Consider the following 15,913-nt stretch of genomic DNA (forward strand, 5'->3'; position numbering starts at 1 on the left):
AAAAATGCACTTCCAGTACATTCAGACTGACGAGAAACAAGACTTTATTTGTCACACATTTTATAAATGGGGGTTCCTGCTGCGTTCACATCCATTAGGTAAAATATATACTGTTCCACAGCATCAGTCTGCACACACACACAAACAAACAATCTTAACTCACGCACAAGATACACACCTTACTGAGAGAAAGCAACACACACATCCGAGGAGAGAAAACAGAAGCACAGACAGTATTTGCTCTTCTTTGTTGATCTGTCATCCCATCATGGTAATAGAGCAGACTGTAGGTCATAATCATACAAGCATGGGACATCGAATATATAGCAGTAAAAATAGGCTTGAAGCATTTATCAGATATGAACAGCAGCATGCTAGTTCATGCACCCTTTAACTACACCAGGCTCCTCCAGATGTCAAAGGCTCTCCATCCAGTTAGCCAATGGCAATAAGTGCATTTTCAGCTCAGCCAGCAGATTTCAAAAATACTGGGAGAGGATATTTTGACTTGCTATATGTGAAACAATATCACAAGATTAGGGCCTGATGAAGACCAGAGAGCAAATGAACATAATATGTCCTTTAACAAAAGTCACAAGGAATTTATATGGACGGATTCGTGATATCAGATATGTTATCAGAGAAAATCTCTTGCACTCCCAAAAATAAACTCACAAACATACAATAAAAACAAAGTCAACGCTCAAATTTAAAAAAATCACCAACAACTTACATTTCTTTACAAAATATTTTGTAGCACTCATATTCATACCCTGATGAAATATCCAAAAAGTTAAGCATTTATAAATAAGATACACTGAGTAATATGTTAAATTACTTAATTATATATGTTAAGACTGTTAAAAAACAGCGAAGGGCTCAAAATGGGCAAACATATAATTTCAGAGAGAAAAACAAAATACTCTGCAGACAAACTATACAAAGCACCAAACTGAGGATCAAGCCATGATATCCATGTCAGTGTGTGAACGCGTCACCGTCGCTTAGGGAGCATGTTGAGCTGATGCTCAGCTTCGCTCTGGGAGACATCACTGCTCTTTGTCGTGCATCTGCTGCTGCATCTTATTCAGCATCTCTTGCATCCTCTTCAGCTGTACACAAGACAAACATCAGGTTCAGTGGAGAGTCTGAATACCTGCATTTGATTCATGGTATGGAATAATTTGTGAGTATATTATTGTATAAATAAAGTTTCACATGATGTCTGTATTTATGACTCACTGCAGATTTTATTTTTTATTATATAATTTTTTATTCATTCATTCATCATCTTGACTGCTTACTCCGCTTTTGCGGGTTACATGGGTTGCTAGAGCTTATCCAAGTTGACTTAGGGGCGAGAGGCGGGGGAGACTTCGAGTTCGACGCCATTGCAACCGCGAAGCTATAGAATTTTAAAATTTTATATTGTAAGAATCAGTAAGTTGCATGCTAGCCCATGTACAGTACTGCCTCTCAAATGGAAAGGCAAGTCTTTGAACCTGAGATGCTTTATTTTCTTCAATGATGATCATACTGTCAATCTTCTTCTTCTTTTCCTTTCAGCTTTTCCCTTCAGGGGTCGGCACAGCGAATCAATTGCCTCCGATAACTACTGCTAATAAAACTATTTATTACATACTGTATATCATCCACAGAAACTGACATTTTGATTAATATAACCTAATATATAATTTACATAAAAATTATTATTTACTTTTATATTATTATTTACAAAATCTTGACAGGGAGAGTTGCTTTTTTCCACACTGTTAAGTATGAGTTAAGTAGAATGCCCCATTAAGAAGTATTTTATTATTTAATTAACCAGAAAAAAAAATTCACCAGACATACAGTTACATGGATTCCAGTAGAACATTTTCAAACATTAGAATCTGAAAAGTAAGAGATATTTACTGCTGCAAAACCACTGCAGTGGTTGAAAACGTATAGCTGCTGATAGTATGGATGGAGAAGTTGCATGAAAAGGAAATATTCAAACAAAGCACAATTAATCTGAAGTTAAGCAAAATGAAGTTAAGTAAAATGAGTGTATACATTTTGTTTTTTCAAATCATGTCGCATCTGATGACAGATACCACAGAAGAAGGTATTGAAGTATTACACATCAGGGACTTGTGATGCCACCATCATAATAATGTGTCTTCTAAAAGAAACCTCAGCTGTTGGTTCATACCTCCTCATCTTTCATTTTGATTAGTTTCTCAGTTTCCACATCTGGGGTGGAGAGTGGCAGGATCGGGATGGGACTCTCCATACGGTTGTCCTGCGCCAGTTTACTGAGAGGAAGAAGAGGAAGAGCAAGAAGAGAAGTGATGTAAACAACACTCTAATGACATCTGAGGGGTTAACTACATTGATTGAAAAGGGATTTTTCACATACCTGGTCATTTCCTGGATGCACTGCGCTCTGTAGTTTTCATAGTGCACGTCACAAGTCACGTCTTTGAGATCGTGCATGTGTGAACGGATCAGCATATTCCTTAATTTCACAAAGTCACAGTGCGACTGATTCTCCACTGAGGAAAGAACATTTTTAAATCTAGGTACTCACCCAGGTCACAAATTACAAAGAGAGTTCAAACTGGTAAAATATATGAAAATACCTTCAACGATCCCCCAGGGATAGAGCCTCCCTCTGACTCTCTGCCCTCGAGCCTCCACCACAGTGTTACTGCCAATCACAGCAAACGGCGTGCACTCCTGCACACACGCACGCACGCACGCACACACACACACACACACACACACACACACACACACACACACACACACACAAACAGGAACCGCTTGCGGGTTAGGAGGTACAACAGAACAATGTTGAGTGTTGCTGAATTAACGTCAGGAACTGCATGTCTCCTCTTCATCACAAGAGTTTAATTAAGTTATGGGCCTGAATCTGAATCAAACTCAGAACAGTCTTTAATGTCATGACGTCTCATAGGCTTAACAGGTATTCACTTAGGTGCATAGTTGTAAAGATATTTTTCTGTTGATCCTTATGAAAGTCCATTTTTACATAGAGTGTTTTTAATTTAGCTACTCACATTAGTACAGTCACATGTCAATACTTGGTTTTTCTTTTACATTATATGTTTTTTATTTTTTTAACAGTTAACTTATGATGTATGTATTTTTGTCTCTACATATTTACTGCATATTTGAATTCTCTTCAGCTAATAAACAAGATGAATGAAAAAAATGATGATTCACTATTTCTACATTTGAGTTTTATTCATGGTAACGAAAAGTTGTCTCTAAAAGAGTATTATGACCTGTGCGCTTGGAGATCAAAATTGAAGTGCACAGCTAAACAAGTCAGAATGATACAAATAACAACATAACATCTTCCTGTGAGGAACCGGATAAAGGAACAATAGACCTCAATTATCTGAACTCACCTTCAGCTCTTTGTCAAGTTGCTTAAACTCTTCATCTTCATCAGAGTCACATTCTGGAAACTGGTAAACTTTGATACCAAACTTGTCGATTTCTTCTCGTATCTGGATATTAGCATATAGAAGAAAACTTGAATCAGAATGCTGAGTAGAGGGATCAACCAACAGCAAACGAGTTCACCTCTGGAACTGTAGGACTCACTCTGTCTTTCAGCTTTTTTATCTCGTTGGGTGTGAGGCAGTCAGCTTTAGCGATGAGTGGGATGATGTTCACTTTTTCATGCAGAGCCTTCATGAACTCCACATCCACAGGACGCAGCCTGTGAAAACACACTCAGAGGTAGGATCACGACTGGAGTCATTAAACTGTGGAGGTGTGTGTGTGTGTGTGTGTGTGTTATTACCCGTGCCCAAATGGAGGGATGAAGTACAGGCAGCAGTGGACTCTGTTGTCCTGGATGTTCTTTCTGTTCAGTCCACTCTCATCCCTGAAGTATTGTTCAAACTGCTGATCTATGTAGTCTGTGATCGGCTTCCAACTGGGAGACACATGACACATGTGTTTGTAGCTCATACACACACCTCATCTTTATCAACATGCTGTGAACTGAGGTGAGCTGGCTGAATGAGAGCCGCAGGGCTTCCTGCTCACCACTTGTTGTTGTTGACGGCGTCTCCAAACCCAGGAGTGTCCACGATGGTTAACTTCAACTTGACTCCTTTCTCCTCGATGTCTACGGTATGTTTGATGATTTCCACAGTCTGGTTGATGCGCTCTGTAAAACATTGACACAGCAAAGGGGATGACTGGGAGAAAATGAGGAGTATTTGAATCCGTAGGAGAAGAATACTTTAGAACAAGGCTTAGAATATTGCAAAATAAGTCCTGATAGTGACTGGGGAAGAGGAAGGTGATTGATTATCCAACCTATCACAGCGCTCCTTTACAAATGCATTGGATGGAAGACAGTATGACTCCTGCTATTCAGTAATATTAAACCGTGAAAACACTTTAATCACCAATATTTCTTCATAATTTGTCTCTTTACCTCTTTTTCTGTGACATACATGCTCACCTGGTTGTTACTGAACATGCAAAGCTTTTAAAGCCAGTCATGAATTGAGTGAACATTAAATAAAGGTGACACATCAGACTCAATCATATACAGAATTAACAATACACTTCAACCAGAAAAACGGTTACCAGATATTTAGGAAGTAAAAGGTTGGATGAGACGGATCATGTTCACAAAAACACATCTCACACAAACGTGCAGCCATCAGCTGATACACAGATAAGAACTGGAATGAAGACTCACCCTCAGCGTTCAGTAACTTCCTGTCTTTGTAGAGGTCTGTGAGGAACAAGCTGTTGACAAGGGTGGATTTACCCATACCAGACTCTCCTGTACAAACACACACACACACACACGCACGCACGCACGCACACACACACACACACACACACACACACACACACACACACACCTTTATGTGAGAATCATTGCAGGGATGATGGGTCAGACTGCATTAGCTCTATCTCGGTGTGGTCGAACAAGTTTTCTGTCACGTTCACGTCTCCTAGCAACTGACCGACCTGCAACCATCAGAGTGAAGTCGAAGCCTTTCTTCACAGACTTTCTGTGGACCTGGTTGGGAAGAGTTGCGAATCCCACATACTGTTTCTCCTGAGACACCAAGACGGACACAGAGAAGAAGAAGACATTCAGCTGCAGTTCATCTGATAACTGTTTGAGCTGAGATGAGAACTCAATCAAAGAAACAATCAGCTTGGTTAAAGATTGTAGTCAAAATATTCTATAGTTGTAACACCAGACCAAAGATAAAATGTTTAGTTTGCTGTCACAAACTGGTGGATGGTGTGTAACAAAGTGTATTTATCGTACGTGATTCCTGTACTTCACTACTGTTTTCAGGTACAGAACAGACTAGTGCAGATTCATTATACGAGAAACAATCGAAAACATGTAATTATTTAAAATAATAGATTGGAATAATGGGAACTATTTTAAAGTTAATGCATCACTAATCGTAATCTGATATATTATTTTTAAAGGGTCAGTTAATATAATGAGTACTTTTACATTGATGATTACAGTAGTATGTTTTGAAGCTAATATTTACTGTACTTGTACATCTACACAGCCATACTGTGACTTTTACTCAAGCAAAGGATCTTAGTACTTAGTCACCCTATACAAAAGACAAACCAGACATTAATGGCTCTGACAGAAGAATTTAATGGTTAGCTGATGAGTCATACAGTTAATACACCAAAGAGCAGTAGTGAGTAAATAGCATCAGATATCAAATAAATGTGAGAGAGTTCAGAGTTTCTGATGTGAAAACAAAATGTGTCTGGCAGCTCTCAGGGCAATAAAATGACCACAACAGACAGACCATGTCTAGAAAACAGAGAATCTACAACTGCATGGAAAAACACGTGTGCAGCATTCCTCCCTGAGCGGCTGAAAATAACTAGCGTCTCAGATTTTCCACTTTAACACAAAGAGAACCACACCATGCCAGTCTCTGGCTGGGTCAGCCAGCAGCTCCCAGTCCCCCAGGTTTTCTCTGCTGCATTTGGCAGGACGTCATCTTCACCCTACAGTACATGTTGCAATGTGTGGATATAAATACACACTGTGGAGGCCAATGAGAGCATTCATACACAGACAGAAGCAACATTCAACAGTCCTGAAAAGCTCTTTTGGACTCTAAAGACACTCGAGCCAAACACACAGCCAGCATCTTAAATACGCTGTCATAGCTGCTCACACACACTTCCGACAGTCCCCCAGGGTGAAGGTCACCTCATAAAAACACTCATTCACACAGTGAACCCCACAGAGGGTGCAAACAGTACGCTGCTCACACACTGGACAGAGAACAACAGTAGTGAATCTGAGGAATCATCTCCATGAATCTATAAATCATAAGGCTGCATTGAGAAAACAGAAATCATCTAAACAGCAGATGTGTCACCTCTGCAGAAAATCCGGATTCTGATGCCTGCATTCAGATCTCTCTCTTTGCTTCTAACCACTTTGAGGTTTTCCTGATATTTCTGCTCCACTGATTCCCAGATATTCAGCTTTTTTACCTTCTGCCGGGCGGTTCTCACTCGTGGGCACAGCAGCCGTTCCACCAGTTTTTCCTGCAGCATGATGGCATCCATCCCAAACTGCTCCAACACTGACGGACCAAAATAACCCAAAAGGTCTCAGAAAGTTGGAAAAACAGCCCAATAGGAAACAGGGAAAAAGTAAACCTGAAGCCTCAACTTGTCAGTTGCTCTGAGTCCGTTCCCAGATAATCTCCACCACACGTCTTTCCTGTTTGTACTCTTTAAAGACGGGCCTTTTGTTCCTCCTGTTTTCTCTATCCAGATCCCCTTTCTCTTTTCCCTACGTTCTCGTCTTCCTTTGCCCTGCAGCGATCTGACGCTCCCTGTTCAGGCAGGTACGGAGGAATTCTGACTGAGACGGAGGAAACTGAAGAGAGGGCGTAGGAGAGAGGTGGCAATTTGAGGGAGGAAACAAGCAAGAGATGGAAGAAGCAAAGGGTCTAAAAGAAACTCATTCATTCAGCCAGTATTCCCTCCCCCATCTCAGACCGATGAAAATAAAACTGTACGGAGACAGAAAGAGAGAGAGCAGAAAGAAAGTGTTGATGTTTTGTTGACCTCAGTGTTGAAAGACAAAATAGCTTGCTTGAACTTGACAGTGACGGAAGCTGGACAGGGTTCAGACACAAACAACAGATAATAACACAACTACTGCAAGTCCAGGCCTGTGGATGGAGATGATCAGCTAACAAGTAAATAAACCTGTCAGTCTTAACATGTGTGAGGCTACTCAGGATCAGTCACACATTCGTCACAGCGAGTGCCTTAAGGGGAGATTTCATTTTTCAGTCAAATATTTCCACTCACGTTTTACTAAATGAAGACAGTTGATGGTGAGAGAAACAGTCCTTTACCCCTCAGAGAAAGTAGCAAGAAAAACCGGTCAAATCACTGCATTCAAACTCCGTATTAGTCAAAGTAGTGACGAAAAAATGTGTGTGTAGAGAGCAAAATTGGACATTCATTTCACACTCCAGTCATTTACATGAAACCAGCTGATCTGTTTAGAGATTTAACAGATCAGCTGTTCATGGATCAGTTCACAGATCGTAAACATGTGACTTGTGACAAGCAAAATGTCACAAACAAAATGTTTTGAAGGGACTGGTTTAATGGTTAAATACTTGATTTAATAAGCTGTAGTTGAAGTTCCTTCGTGTAAATCCTTAAATAAAATAGTCATAGGTGAGTTTTTACTGACGATAGAAGTCTTCTCCTGGTCAGATGCTGTTCTGCTACTCTTCACATGAGCGTTACCTACATGTCTATAATATACTTATAAAATGAAACAGCAGCCACTTCAGAGCACATTTCTACATTAGAAATTGACTTGGTTGGTGTGATATATTTATTTGACTACTGATGGAAACAGTTCTACATGGAAAGGATCTGTGTCAAGAGATTTTTCAAACTTCATACGGAAACATGCTGAGATAACAAGTTCATATTTAGCCTGTAGAAATGAGATGCATCTATCATCTCCTCCAACTCCTGACAAATAAACATGTCTGTATGTGTGTGTGTGTGTGTGCGCGCGTGTGCGCGTGTGTGCGTGCGTGCGTGTGTGTGTGTGTGTGTGCGTGTGGTGTGTTTAAGGAGGCTCTAGGAAAGGCTGCAGATGATTGCTTCCAGATGTGACAGTGGTGTGTGTGTGTGTGTGTGTGTGTGTGTGTGTGTGTGTGTGTGTGTGTGTGTGTGTGTGTGTGTGTGTGTGTGTGTGTGTGTGTGTGTGTGTGTGTGTGTGTGTGTGTGTGTGTGTGTGTGTGGGTGTGACCGATGTGATGTGATGTTGTGGGCAGCAGATCTTAAAATTCTGTTTGAAATAAAATAACTTTTTTTCTTTTTCTTCACAGAAGTAGGCACGCCCCACAATCCTGCCACGTCCGGGTTGTTACAGTCCCACTCCACACCACAGAGGGGCAGCAGATGGGTTAGGATTGGCCCCTGCTGAGTTTATACCCTGAGCATGATAGTTTCTTTAGAGGGGAAATGTGTGTGTGTGTGTGTGTGTGTGTGTGTGTGTGTGTGTGTGTGTGTGTGTGTGTGTGTGTGTGTGTGTGCGTGCGTGCGTGTGTGTGTGTGTGTGGTGGGCTGCTGGGTGGGGGGGTCAGTTTGAATGGGAGAAAAGAGCAGATGTCTTCAAATGTATTACAATAGCCCCTAAATAAACCCCACCCCTCTGAAGGCCAACTGTTCTCCCAGTCGTACGAATCTCTCCCGTCCTCTCATCTGTTATATCTGCATTATATATATATTATGTGTAATAATCTCATTACAAAGTGAAGCCCCATGTAGTATAGACTACTGATTGTCTCATATGTTGTTGTAGCGTCAATCTGACAGGGAAACACTTGCAGTTGGTTGTTTGTGTGAATCTAGTTATATAACTCATCCGCAGATTCATTCAAATGGATTTCAAGTATCTCAAAAGAAAGAAATTGTACCACAATCTAGATCGAGATGACACTATCAATATGACTCCAAATGCTAGGAGTAGTTCCAAGGGAGAAGGAATAAGACTGGATTATTTGGGAAGAGAATTGAATGATGCCACCATGATGGCATCCCATAGTGAGCTATGCCCTGATACAACACAATTAGTAGAGATACCCTCCACCCATTGAGTAATTCCTAGTAATGATAGAAATTATTATTATTATTATTGTTATTGTTATTATTATTATTATTATTATTATTATTATTATTATTATTATTATTATTATTATTATTATTATTATTATTATTATTATTATTATTATTAACATTATTGTTATTATTATTATTTTGTAGTCGTAGTGGTTGTTGTTTTTGTTGTTGTCTCACAGTATAAAGGCACTATGTCTGATGTCAGTAGTTGGATGAGTACAGAGGCAGAGGTCCAGACATCAGCAGGCAGCACTCAGCTTTTCTCTCAGTCATAAAAAAGTCTTTGCCTCACAGGAAAAGAGGTTCCAAAGCCCCCTGCAGTCAGCTGTGCTGCCAGGGTACGGACACAAAGACAGCCACCAACTCAAACACACAAATAAACACAAAACCCATTTGAAATGAGTCCGGTCCAACAGCGCAGTCATCGCCTCCTGGTGCTGATGCCTTTCAGGAAGCAGCAGTGAGGAGGAACCACAATACAGATGGAGAAGAGGCTGGAGAGGACTCTGAAGGGTGGGGGGACACTCCCCACACATCAACCTCTGACGTTCACAGACAGCACAACACTGTCACATCCTCTTCAAACCACAGGAATGAACAAAGTTCAGCTCACTGGTCAAAATTTTTATACATGATAAATGGATGCGGAATATCCATAATGATGAGTCTCATTATTTCCATTCAAAGGGGATCAATGGGAGTGTAGGAAGACTGACTGCAAATTATGGGAATCAGAATTATTAGTGGTGAAAAGTACAAATCCTAAGGATGATGCACAACTAATTTACTTATTATTCCTGGGGTGTGGTGAACTGGTTGTAACAGCTCTGTTGTGTTACCAGCGTCCAGCAGTGATGGCCTGTGGTGAAGCAGTAAAGACCGCTGACCTTCACCGCTGACTCCTCTACATCTGCTAGACTCCCAGCTGACATTTTCACACCGTTAACCCCGTTTGCTTCTGCTGACCAGTGGGGCAATAAAGGTAAGGAGGGTGAGAGAGACAGGAGGGGGTTTAGGACCTACGTAAATGAACCCTCCTCCCCCTGCTGCCTTGTCTTCTCAGCGGTGGGAGTGACTGTGTGCTCTTGGTTCTTTAATATGCTAAACTGATGTCTGACAGCATCAGTTCAGTTTCATGGAGGTGGTTGAAACTAACCAGTAAGGTTGAAAGTTGTGCAAAACACAAGTGGAAGACACAAATTTGTGATTTCATCTCCCAAACAAGAGTAAAACCGGTGAATAAAAGACTGAATTAATTCATTGGTTATGACACATCCAATTAATCTATTTGTTGCACAATGACATGTTCCTTCATTAGCATGAACACAGTCATTAGTCAATCGATCCCTCACACATTGTAATGGTGACAGAAACACACTGCTGCATCAAATGCTTAAGTATTGAGCTAAATTCTATTAAAAAAAAAAATTAGAAGCATGCAAAAGTCTGTTCCCATGGAAACACGACAAACCCATGTTTCAGGAGACTCTGTGATTGGGTCACAACTGAAGAGGTGGGACTGTTTTGTCAGCTGCTGGTTCAGATTAAGAACTAGAGAGCACTTAGACTGCGTACGCCTGCCAACGCCACCGTCAATAAAAACCTCCACAAACACAAACTATCTGACATCTGTGCTCCTCTCTAGGACTGACCCACGATCACATCCTCTGCCAGATCTGGATCCCAATGGGTGTAACATCATGAGCAGTACACAATTGTTTATTTTCATATTGAATGATTTATTATTATTATTATTATTATTATTATTATTATTATTATTATTATTATTATTATTATTGCTGTACATATAGACAAACATGTCATGTCACATTTTCACATTTCGATTTAATTGCTATATTTTTTTAAACTCCACAGTTTTCAATCTGAGATATATCAGATTATGATGAAACTCCACACTCTGGGCTTTAATGTCTCACTCTGTGAAAGTCTCACAACTTTAATGATGAGTCAGAGCAAGTTTTAAACACACATCTGATACTGTTGGGCAGTATGAGACGGGACGGGTTTCAAACCTTAAGGCCATTTTAAGGAGGAACAAAAGACAAAGCCAGATCCTCAAGGGTCTCAACCTTGTTTCCCCACCTCCCCCTCCCCCCAGAGAGTCTACAGCTGGTCTCCGCGGGGAGATGGCCAGCCTCCCATCTGCAGCAGCTAGAGTGGGTGTGTTTGAAAAGTGAAGGGAGGGTTGAGTAATGGAAGGAGACTGAAATGAGTGTTGAGTGCATCTGAAGGGAGACAGGATTAGAGGCGCTCCTAGACAACACATCATCCAAGACAACACATCCTTCAAAGATGTAGACGTGATTGTTGACTGCTTTAATGTGAAATTCATTTCAGACACAGCAAGACATAATAATGTGAAGATATTTCTTCAGAACTGTCTGAAACTGTTCCCACTTTTAATGCACACTGAATTAAACAGTTTGAGGTAGTTGGTCAGTAGTAACAACTACTGTACCTTGTTACAAACTAATTCCAGCTAATGTTATTTTACTGCATCATTAAGAAATTTATAAGTGTCTTACTTTATATTTATTCATCAAGTTGTAAAAAACAAAAAAATCAAGCTAGGAATCTACAGTTCTAAATGATAACTGTCCATTCATCCATTTTCTTAATAATCGTCTCATCTTCAGCCACCTTGCTGGTCAAAGGTTAAGCTGCAGCCTATCACAGCTGGCTACAGGCGAGAGGTGGGGTGCACCCTAGACTCGTCGCCAGTGCATTACAGAGCCAGACAACCACTCACACACACACTGACGCCTGTGGACAATATGGAGTGATCGATTCACCTCAGCTGCTTGTTTTTGGAGGTGGGAAGAACCCAGAGAAAACCCACACAGATACCGGGAGAATGGGTTAATATTATTTAAAAAAAATACATTATATTTATAATTGTTAGAATTTTATTTACAGAGTTGTCAGAGGTCAAAGGGATTAAAAGAAGATAAGCATAACCTGACACCTAAAAAAGGTTTTCTTCAGTGTGATTTATAAATATTATTAAAATAATTCTTAAACATTAATATTATAGATATTAATTACAGCATATCAACCATGTAAATGATGCCTAATTAGACATATTACAAAAGCTATGCCTGGTTTTCACTGAAAACCAGTTTCCACTATTTTCTTCTCAGTGCTCTGTGCCACATGTGACATTTTCTATTTGATGCAGATTTTAAATATGACACCAGTTCAAGAATATAAAGCACAGGGAATGATGGAGGATTTACCCTTCCACCATGGCAGTTAAAAAAAAGGTGAAACATGTTACAGTGGCTGACTGTAAGTATCACAAATAAATCACCAAACATACAATAATGAGTACAAACCATTACAATTACTGTTACTACTGTGATCTGTAAGTATAACACCTAATTATATTTTTGTGTAATCTGGATCCTGGTCTGCTGAAGCTCCAGCAGGTGTTGAAACTATGAGTGGTTTGTAAAAATTTGATTTTAGAAAAAAATATTATTACTTGGTAAGTTATCAATGCCTTAATAATGACGCCAATGTTCAGTATTGATCAGCTACTAATGGAGTTTGTGGTGAGGCAGTTTTAACAGCAAGATGTCCTGCTAAAGTTAAAGTCAATATGAGCAGGAAGTGCATAGAAAATTTTTATTCTGATTGATGTCGAACATGAAATATCCAAACCAGCTACAGGTGTAAATTTAAATTGATCCTTGTGTGCTTCACTATATCAACCTGATATCCCAACAAATCCATGAAATAAAATCTGTGACTAGGATGTTTCTTTATTATACTTAAATTAAGAACAAACATTCAATAAAAAGACACCCACACACAGAATAATCACCACAAAGGATTCTGGGTAGGTCAGGTGGTATCGTCCACTCCTTCATATCAGAACTTATAAAAATGGATAAAATAAAGCCTGTTGCCTGGCAACGTAATATCAAAGTGAAGGCAGTAATAGTACTGTTTTGGGCAAAGCAAAGTAGTGAGACGAAGAAAGGAAGAGGAAGGGCTCCTGGTTGGGGCATCGAACTGAACGTGGCTAACGGGGTCAGATAAGGGCGAGAACGTGGGAGTCGGGTGAGGAAGGTGAATAAACTGCACAGCAATCAGGAATAAACACTAAAGCAAGGGCTGAATATTTAACTGAGGAGGAGAGGAGATGCTTTGATCATGAACTCAGATCATGTTAATCACTCACGGGAGCAAACGGTGGTGACATCATGTGATCACAGACAATAGAGCTACTGGATTTGGTCAGACTTTAAAATCTCAGTCGAAGAAGACAAATCTATCTGGTACCCGACCGGATTAGATCTACCAGCAGTGGAGATGGAGGACAACAGAGGAATACAAAGAGAATTAATATTGGACGTAATTTTGGACGAATATGAAGATAAATTCTAAATTCTACAACAGGAAGAGGACAAGGTGCAAGAATTGGCTTTTTTTAAATTTTCACATGGATCTTGTGTGTCTCACAAAGTTTGAGAGAGCTTAATATTGAATTTTTAACTCCATTCATTTGACAACTACTACTTCTTTTATCATTCAGCCTATGATTAGTTTATTAATGAACAACAACATCAAAATGCTGCTCAGTGATGATGACATAACAGAGGCTACTTATGATAATATATAATTCTGTGGTGTCATAAACAGGATTAAAGCTGTCATAGGCAGTTTATTTTTGCCATTGCTGGGCCAACAACTCACATCTCTCCAGATTTCAAATCCTGAGATAAACCTAGACTTCTGGCTCTGTTTTAGCTGAGAAAAATCATTCTCATCCTGCATCAAACATAATTCTCCTCTGCCTCACTTTAAACTGTCAAATATCCACCATGAGGTGTTTGGAGGACATCATTCCAGACCTTGTTTGTTCTGCTGTGCAGAAAGATCCCTCATTTGAGTTTTAAACCCATCTATTTAGTAGTGGATTAATTTTGATGATTCTAAGTTCAAAACATCCAAACTGAGTTGTTTTCATCTCAAACTGTTTGTGAAGCTGAACGTGGAACCGATGGGCCGGACTTCTACAAAGCAAACCCCCCTCCAGCCAGAGTCACACCGCTGCCACTCGCTCTGAGGCCGGCATTATCAAATACAAACACGACCCAACCGACAACCAACATTTGCTGAGGTTAGCAAAGGTCAACACTGAGTGTGATCAAACAGAAACCAAACCCAACGGACAAGAACCGTCAGCTAACATGAGGGACGGAATACGGATGAAAACTACTGTCAAAAAACATCAGGACTGTCTGAGGCTCAGCTTTATGTTCATTCATTCATCCATTCAACCATTCATCCATCCATCCATCCATCCATCCATCCATCCATCCATCCATCCATCCATCCATCCATCCATCCATCCATTCATTCATCTTATCAGCTTCTTGAGCTTTTGCGGGTCACGGGGGTTGCTGGGGTCTGTCCCCACAGACTTGTGGGAATGAGGCCGGGAGATACTCTAGACACGTTTCCAGCAATGGGATGGGGTCTAATGTCGGGTTCAACATCTACGCACAGCGTGTGTGCATTCTCTGTTATCATAGAGGAAGAGGAGAAGGAGGAGGAGGAAGAGGAGGAGGAGAAGGGCCCAGCTGGCTCCTGTCTCAGCTGTTGTTTCTGAGCTGAACCTGTGAGGGTTCTGCAGGAGCCACCCAGCAGAGGCTGTAATCCTGGAGCCATGACGCGTCGAGCTCACAATGAGGTCAGTCGGTCGGCCGGAGCAGCGGTGCGTCATGGAGGACAGGACCAAACCTGAGGGATGCTGAGCGGCTCTAACCGCCTCTCTGCTCTGACCGCCTCTCTGCTCCACATACGGCTCTAAAAATGAAAGCCGTGATGGCAGAGGTGCCCTCAGAGCACCCTGCGCTTTCAAACGGCACAAACGCGCACATCGGAGACGAAAGCGCTGCTTGAGACGCGTAAGACGAGCTCGTCCAGGTCTACGTTATATTTCTGTAAAATATTACACGAGAAATACATTTCTATTACTATTTAAGAAAAACACACATCACAAATGCAGATAATGGTGCTTCTTACCTCCGTGCTGTCCTCTGATGTCCATGACCGAAGGGATGGATGAGGAGGCGCAGGTGCAGGGATGCAGCGCGTCAGGGGACACAAACGGGAGGCGTTCATTGCATCGATTCTGAATCAGAACCAGACCGTAAACCGAACCCATAAAACCAGCCTCACCTGTTTTCACCGGGATCCGGCTCTTGTACCTGATGTTGGTTGTCATGTTGACCGCTCTCCTCCTTCGATGTTACCGAAGCGACAGCTTCCTCAACGCGGCCTCTCGCCTCGCCTCCAAACACCCGGACGGACAGCAGGAGGGCGGGATGAATCGACACCTCCTCCTCCTTCTCCTCCTCCTCCTCCTCCCGGACTGAACCAGCCACACAACCACAGGCGGATTCACAAGCAAAGAGGGACGACAGGATGCCTGGAAGCCTTGGAGGTCCGAACCAAATTTACAGAGGGGGGGGTTCACCGTCAGTACCTTTTCCAAACAGACTGAATGAGTCCATGTTTGGACCAGCACCAGAATCAGTTCCGTTTATGGAACAAATGGACATTTTTTATTTAAAAAAAAAACTTGTTTGGTTTTTATTTATTTCTGCAGCTGCTGTTCTGTGGTGGACAGTAAAATATCAGCCAGGATGGACTAACATCTTTGTTT

General features: G+C 41.1%; 1 protein-coding gene across 3 annotated transcripts; it reads right to left on the bottom strand.

The window, feature by feature from the left end:
* Nucleotides 1–32: 32 nt before the first annotated feature.
* septin5a (septin 5a) lies at nucleotides 33–15,561 on the bottom strand. 3 transcript variants are annotated; one of them, XM_068311228.1, is made up of 12 exons: nucleotides 15,427–15,561; nucleotides 15,271–15,284; nucleotides 5,017–5,107; nucleotides 4,739–4,825; nucleotides 4,072–4,195; nucleotides 3,824–3,958; nucleotides 3,622–3,739; nucleotides 3,423–3,524; nucleotides 2,628–2,724; nucleotides 2,405–2,540; nucleotides 2,198–2,300; nucleotides 33–1,112 (listed from the first exon to the last, which is right to left on the bottom strand). In XM_068311228.1, exons 1-12 carry the CDS (start codon nucleotides 15,470–15,472, stop codon nucleotides 1,050–1,052), a joined length of 1,116 nt encoding a protein of 371 aa, XP_068167329.1. In that variant the 5' UTR covers nucleotides 15,473–15,561; the 3' UTR covers nucleotides 33–1,049. The 3 variants fall into 3 exon arrangements, with proteins under 3 accessions (XP_068167329.1, XP_068167327.1, XP_068167328.1); XM_068311226.1 differs by lacking the exons at nucleotides 15,271–15,284; nucleotides 15,427–15,561 and adding exons at nucleotides 6,544–6,635; nucleotides 6,725–6,985; XM_068311227.1 differs by lacking the exons at nucleotides 15,271–15,284; nucleotides 15,427–15,561 and adding an exon at nucleotides 6,544–6,985.
* Between the last annotated feature and the right edge of the window lie 352 nt (nucleotides 15,562–15,913).

The sequence above is a fragment of the Antennarius striatus genome, chromosome 3 (assembly GCF_040054535.1).
Source record: "Antennarius striatus isolate MH-2024 chromosome 3, ASM4005453v1, whole genome shotgun sequence".
Lineage (NCBI taxonomy): Eukaryota > Metazoa > Chordata > Actinopteri > Lophiiformes > Antennariidae > Antennarius > Antennarius striatus.

Coding starts and splice junctions, on each gene's coding strand:
- septin5a (XM_068311226.1), bottom strand. Junction 4,826..5,016: donor CTTCACTCTGATGGTTGCAG/GTCGGTCAGTTG, acceptor GTGTTTGTACAG/GAGAGTCTGGTATGGGTAAA. Junction 3,525..3,621: donor TAAAAAAGCTGAAAGACAGA/GTGAGTCCTACA, acceptor GCTAATATCCAG/ATACGAGAAGAAATCGACAA.